Source organism: Haematobia irritans, chromosome 1, assembly GCF_050003625.1.
Source record: "Haematobia irritans isolate KBUSLIRL chromosome 1, ASM5000362v1, whole genome shotgun sequence".
NCBI lineage: Eukaryota > Metazoa > Arthropoda > Insecta > Diptera > Muscidae > Haematobia > Haematobia irritans.
Window position 1 is genome coordinate 94,377,421 of NC_134397.1, and position 7,076 is coordinate 94,384,496.

The following is a 7,076-nucleotide window of genomic DNA, read 5'->3' on the forward strand; positions in this document are numbered from 1 at the left end:
TATGCGTGTGTGTAAATGGAGCCACTAGTTGCCTATATAAAGGGTGATTCTTTTGAGGTTAGGATTTTCATGCATTAGTATTTGACAGATCACGTGGGATTTCAGACATGGTGTCAAAGAGAAAGATGCTCAGTATGCTTTGACATTTCATCATGAATAGACTTACTAACGAGCCACAACGTCGAATTTTCAGTGAATAGGCCCTAGAAAAGTTGGCAGAAAATCCGCTTTTTTATCGACAAATTTTGTTCAGCGATGAGGCTCATTTCTGGTTGAATGGCTACGTAAATAAGCAAAATTGCCGCATTTGGAGTGAAGAGCAACCAGAAGCCGTTCAAGAACTGCCCATGCATCCCGAAAAATGCACTGTTTGGTGTGGTTTGTACGCTGGTGGAATCATTGGACCGTATTTTTTCAAAGATGCTGTTGGACGCAACGTTACGGTGAATGGCGATCGCTATCGTTCGATGCTAACAAACTTTTTGTTGCCAAAAATGGAAGAACTGAACTTGGTTGACATGTGGTTTCAACAAGATGGCGCTACATGCCACACAGCTCGCGATTCTATGGCCATTTTGAGGGAAAACTTCGGAGAACAATTCATCTCAAGAAATGGACCGGTAAGTTGGCCACCAAGATCATGCGATTTGACGCCTTTAGACTATTTTTTGTGGGGCTACGTCAAGTCTAAAGTCTACAGAAATAAGCCAGCAACTATTCCAGCTTTGGAAGACAACATTTCCGAAGAAATTCGGGCTATTCCGGCCGAAATGCTCGAAAAAGTTGCCCAAAATTGGACTTTCCGAATGGACCACCTAAGACGCAGCCGCGGTCAACATTTAAATGAAATTATCTTCAAAAAGTAAATGTCATGGACCAATCTAACGTTTCAAATAAAGAACCGATGAGATTTTGCAAATTTTATGCGTTTTTTTAAAAAAAAAAGTTATCAAGCTCTTAACAAATCACCCTTTATATGTAATCATTTCGTGACATTTTGCGATGTTGTCAATACATTTCGATGAAATAAACGCGAAAAGTTCCAAATAAACTTCAATTTGAAGTGTGTTGTTGTTAGCCGCGATCTCCAAAGTTTTGCTGCGATTTTTTTGGGCATATTCATATTTTATGTAGCTATCAATATCTTCCAGTTCATACGAACCAATTGGAATTTCAATTAAATCATTTCCAATATGAAATAAGTTGTTTTCGTAGTCAACGCTTGGTATTGAATTATATGAATGGAAATCAACTAAAGCACACACATATTCCCCATCAAGCTGAATGGGAGGAAAATAGTGAGTGGTGAGAACCGATGATTTACCGCTCAATGCTAACGTTATTGACATTGTAATAACTAAAAAACAATTGAATAACAATTTGCAATTGTATTAGAATTTTATTATTAAATAAAGGGTTGGTTATAATATATCATTCTTATTTATCCAGGAGTTAGGATAGGTTAGGTTAGGTTAAAGTGGCAGCCCGATTAAGATTCAGGCTCACTTAGACTATTCAGTCCATTGGGATACCACATTAACTAAAAGTACATATTACATATGGGCACTTCTAGTTTTAACCGCTGAACCTTCTTGATTATTTTTCTTTGTTGAACCAACCAGATTGTTCCAAAAACATCCACAGACTGCTTAAGTTAACGTTTTCCAGATCCGCCAGTAATCTGAAGCTATATGCTCCTAAAAGTTGCTTGCGCTTTACACAAAATGCAGGACACTCACACAAGAGGTGTTTAATTGATTCCTTTTCCTCCGCATCATGACAGCTCAGTTTTTGCAAAATCGCCTATCAGGCAGCGACCCGTTATAGCAGATATCAGGACTGATATCTGACGTCTCGAGAACACTAGCATATCTAGTGTGCGGTTTAAGTTGAAATGGGGCCATATTTGCTTGTTGTCATTACAGCCCTTGTAATTCTCCCATCGAACATTTGCCATCATAACAGCCTACTCACGCAGCATGAGCTTGCAGGAAGCCAGGGGCATACCAACAGATTCAAGTTCCCCTGGAATATGTTAGGTAGTCCCTAGCCTTGCCAACTCATCCGCTTCGCAGTTCCCCGGTATGTTCCTATGGCCAGGCACCCATATTAGGCGAATATTGTACTGCTCAGCCATCTCATTGAGAGATTTGCGGCAGTCGATGGCAGTTTTCGAGTTGAGGAACACAGAGTCCAAGGATTTTATTGCAGGTTGACTGTCTGAGTACATATTAATGCCCACATTTTTTGGAACATTACTTCTCAGCCAATTCGCCACCTCTCTTATTGCTAATATTTCAGCCTGAAGAACACTACAGTGATTAGGTACAGTGATTCGCTACAGTGATTAGGTACAGTGATTCGCTATTCGAAGTTCCAGATCATTAGAATATACTCCGAAACCCAATTGTCCATCCAATTTGGAGCCATCAGTGTAGAAATCTATATATTCTTTACTCCCCGGGGTCTCTGTGCACCACGCCTCACTGTTGGGGGTTAGAGTCTCAAACTTTTTGTCGAAAAGTGGACTCGCCGAAGTGTAATCCACTACGTTAGGCACATCTGGCATTATTTTGAGAACCGAATTGTGACCGTAACTTTTTTTCTACCACAGCGATACCTCGCGCAACCGTACAGCCGTTGTTGCAGCTGTCTGTTTGGCCAAAATATCTAAAGGCAATAGATGCAGCATGACATTAAGGGAATTTGTTCCTGTCTTGCTGAATGCGCCTGAGATACACAAACACGCCATACGCTGAACTTGTTGGCTGGTGAAGTGCCGGCCACCAGACTACAACACCATATAGCATTATAGGTCTAACCACTGCCGTGTATAGCCAATGCAAAATGTTTGGTTTTAATCCCCACTTTTTTCCTATTGCCTTTGTGTACGAGTACAAAGCTACCGTGGCTTTCCTCGCCCTTTCTTCAATATTAAGCTTAAAGTTCCGCTTCCTGTCCAAAATAATGCCAAGGTATTTTGCACACTCACCAAAGGGAATTTCAATACCCCCTAAGGAAATGGGCATAACCGTGGGAGTTTTGCGATCTTTGCAGTAAATGACTAGTTCTGTCTTTGCAGGATTTACCCCAAGACCTTTGTCTTTCGCCCATTTCTCAGTCATCCGGAGGGCCCTCTGAATAATATCTCTGATTGTGTATGGGAATTTTCCCCTGACTGCCAGAGCCACATCATCTGCGTATGCCACCACTTTTATCCTTTCTTTTTCTAGGGAAACCAGAAGGTTATTTATAGCAACATTCCAAAGAAGAGGTGATAGAACTCCTCCTTGGGGAGTGCCTCTGTTCACATACCTTTGTATGTTTGCTTGTCCTAGTGTGGCTGAAATACGTCTCTTCATTAGCAGTTCGTCAAACAGCCTGAGTATACATGGATCAACATTCAGAGTTGTCAGTCCATTTAATATCGAGCTCGGATGGACATTATTGAACGCCCCTTCGATGTCTAGAAACGCCACGATTGTGTATTCTTTGACAGATAGTGAGCTTTCAATAAAGCTGACTAGTTTATGTAATGCGGTCTCAGTAGACCTGCCCTTCGAGTATGCATGTTGTCGTTTCGAGAGCAAACTTGAATCGATGCTAGTTCTAAGGTAAATATCTATCATCCTCTCCAGAGTCTTAAGTAGAATGAGGATAAGCTGATTGGTCGGAAATCCTTCGCCCTCGAGTGAGAGGCTTTTCCCGCTTTATGTATGAAAACGACTTTTGTTTCCCTCCACTTTCCTGGGATATATGATAAGTTGATACATCCTTTATATATCGCCGACATCACCGCCGGAGTAATTCCATCAGGTCCGGGAGATTTGAATGGTCCAAAGCTATTTAACGTCCATCTTATTCTAGATTCCGATACAATTACCGCGATAAGAAAAGACCGCTGAGCCACTGTGGCACCGCCAGAACCTGGTTCAACCGTCTGATTTCCAGGAAAATGTGTGTCCAATAGTACCTCCAGCGTCTCCTCACTGGACGTTGTCCAATTGCCCTCCGATGTTTGATGCTAGAACCTTCCGTAGTCTGAAAGCCTCGGACGTATTCTCAATACTGCTGCAGTAATCATTCCAAGAGTTATGCTGAGCATTTCTCAGTTCTCGCTCGTATCCTCTCAGATTCTTCTTGTAAGCGTCCCAATCCTCAGGGGCACTAGTGGACTTTGCCTTGTAAAAGAGCTTCCTGCAGGATTTCCTCATATTACTTAGTTCCGTAGACCACCATGGTGGTCGATTTTCCCCCTTGGCTTCCCTCTAGGGCATGCAGCTTTCAGTGAAATGTTGAATGCCTTAGTAATCCGCTCCACTGCGTTTTCAAAATCTTGCACATTTCTCATATTTGCCTCTGTTATTTCCGGTATCATCATATTGAACGATTCCCTATACATATTCCAGTCAGCTTTCCTAACATTTGGCGGAAATATGGTCTTGGTGGTATGAACATCAAATTTGAAACTGATGTAGCGATGATCTGAGAACTTGTGTTCACTTAAAACCTGCCACTCAGATATCATTTCATTCAGTTCTTGCGAGGCCAAGTTGATGTCCAAAACCTCTTGCCTCTTCTTAGTGACAAAGGTTGAGGCATCTCCCTTGTTGCAAACTACCAGCTTAGTACGCAAAATAAACTCTATTAGCGACTCTCCTCTTGCATTAGTATCACTACTTCCCCATATACTATGATGCGCATTCGCATCGCATCCCATAATGAGTTTTGTCTTTGTTTTCAGTGACTCCCCAAATAAGGTCTTAACGGCACATGGAGGCATCTCCCTATCATGTCCCATGTAGACCGAAGATACCCAATATTTGCATTTGGCTATTTCTAAATTGGCAACGACAGTGTCTGCATTGCACATTGAAGGAAGCAGAAACAAGTTAAGCTCGTTTTTAGCAAATATACAGGCTCGATTTACATCATTACCAGTATACTGCAATAGTTTGAACCCCGGAGTACTTAATTCAAATATATTGTTTCTATAAACATATAGTTCTTGAACAAGAACTATGTCTATGTCCCCTTTCATCAGGAGAATTTTTAAGGTAGCACATGCAGCCTTACAATGATGAAGATTTATCTGGAGGATCCGTAGGACCATCGAGATTTTCAACAACCGTCACATCAGCCGCTTCAATCGAGTCATCAAGAATGTTCTCTTCAGAGATCTCGGTGACTCTCGCAATAACCATAGGTTCAACATTGGTAAGTTCTGAGGCAGTAGAAACCTTTCCTCACGCATACGGAATCTATCCATGTCTTCAACTTTGGTATCTCCCTCGACTTCGCAAGAGGATCCGCTTTCTTCTGATTCAGACAGAGGCTTGTCCATTTCTGAATCCTTTAGCTGATCGTTTTTATATACCTTAATTTGGATATAATGAAAGCCATACCATACACGGCCCTGAGACTTTGCTAGATGTGGCAAAGACTGAGTGTTCAATATAAACACTGCATGCCGTCTTGGTCCATCCACTTCATCCAAACGGCCAACCTTCCAATCAGCTATTGGAAGATCTGGATTGCATCGTTTCAGCCTATTTAAAATAGATTCAGGGTCAGAAGGGTTTGCAGGTATCCACGCATGTGCTCTAGGTCTAGCCGGTATGTCTTTCTTCTCGACTCACTCTAGAGCAGCTCCTTCCCAAACTTCACCAATTAGTATCAGAGCAGCTTTAAAACATTCTATAGACCTCTGGTCCTCAAATGCGACTAGCTTAAATCGTCCTTGATACCAACCAGCCTCTTGTGAGTACTCGACAGACAGAGCATTCTCAATTTCCCCCACTTTTGCTTTGGAACCATACCGTCCAATGCTCCTTTGTTAATGATAGCCATCACAAGGCTGTCTTTAGCAACTGAGGCAAACGATCTTTGATCCCTTTTGGAGGATGGCAGCTCACCCGGCGATCGTTCACTTTTTCCAGTCTCAAGAATTCCTTGAGCCCATTTTAAGGAATCGCTTTGTTTACCCGACAGCGTGCTTGGGTCGACTGATCCTAACTTCTTTAGGATAAACAAAGCATTTCTGCGTTCCTTGAATCTCTTTCGTGAGGGATTACCTCCTTTTGATGTCGTTACCTTAGAAAAAGTTCGACTTGTCAGAGTGTCGCCACCTGTCGACCCGTCTACAGGTCGACTAATTGGGTCTAACTCTTGGTCATTGCCCAGATTTATAACTCCAGTCGATACCCGTCCACTGGGCCCTGAAGTTAGCAACCCAGTGGATGACTTTGAATTTCGCTGCATGGTGGCTTAATATCCCACCACACTTGAAATTCTTAGTTGGTACCTATTACGATGAGTTTATCCGCTATTAAAAAACACGTCCGTTCCGTTCGCCGGTTGAAAACAGGAGTTATGTTCATCGGGGAATCCTAGACACTTAACATATGCCATTTGTCCGTTTGTTTTAATAATTTTCTCAACAATATAGACATCAGAATGATGAGTGCGAAGTATTTCCTCATTATAGAATCCACCTTTTAGGGGGTTTCGTTGATAATCCTCCAATAGATATGTGCTGGGATTTGTGTTTCGTATAGATCGTATGCGAACAATTTCGGTACTGAAGTTGGGCGTATAACCTTTCTCAAAAATGTTTTTGTATTTACTTATACGTACATAATCGTCAACATGAAATTGAGACGGTTTATATATATTTAGATTATTATAAACAGTGTTTAATAACATTTGCTCATTATCTGGATTTACATGGATCGGTGCCATTTTTATTCTTCGATGTACTGTTCTATTGTATTTGTAAACTATACATTTATATATGTTAACCCATTTATATGATCCATTATATGAAAATTCTCGGAATAGTAATGTTTTGAAAGTACGGTTAAAGCGTTCCACAATATACGCTTTCATAACACTATATGTGGAGTAGTGATTTATTGAATATTTTTTCATAAGTCCTTATTAAAAAACTCTTTACCATCATCTGTGTGTAAGTTTTTCGGTAGTCGTTTCATACTCAATACCTTCTGAAAAGCTTTAGATACATCGGATGCATTTTTTGTTTTAAGTGGTTCCACCCAGGCATACATTGAAAATGT

General features: G+C 41.2%; 1 protein-coding gene across 1 annotated transcript; it reads right to left on the minus strand.

Annotated features, from left to right (window-relative positions):
- Positions 1-1,320: 1,320 nt before the first annotated feature.
- LOC142228573 (uncharacterized) lies at positions 1,321-6,741 on the minus strand. The gene is made up of 2 exons (XM_075299041.1): positions 6,338-6,741; positions 1,321-1,357 (listed from the first exon to the last, which is right to left on the minus strand). Exons 1-2 carry the CDS (start codon positions 6,739-6,741, stop codon positions 1,321-1,323), a joined length of 441 nt encoding a protein of 146 aa, XP_075155156.1.
- Between the last annotated feature and the right edge of the window lie 335 nt (positions 6,742-7,076).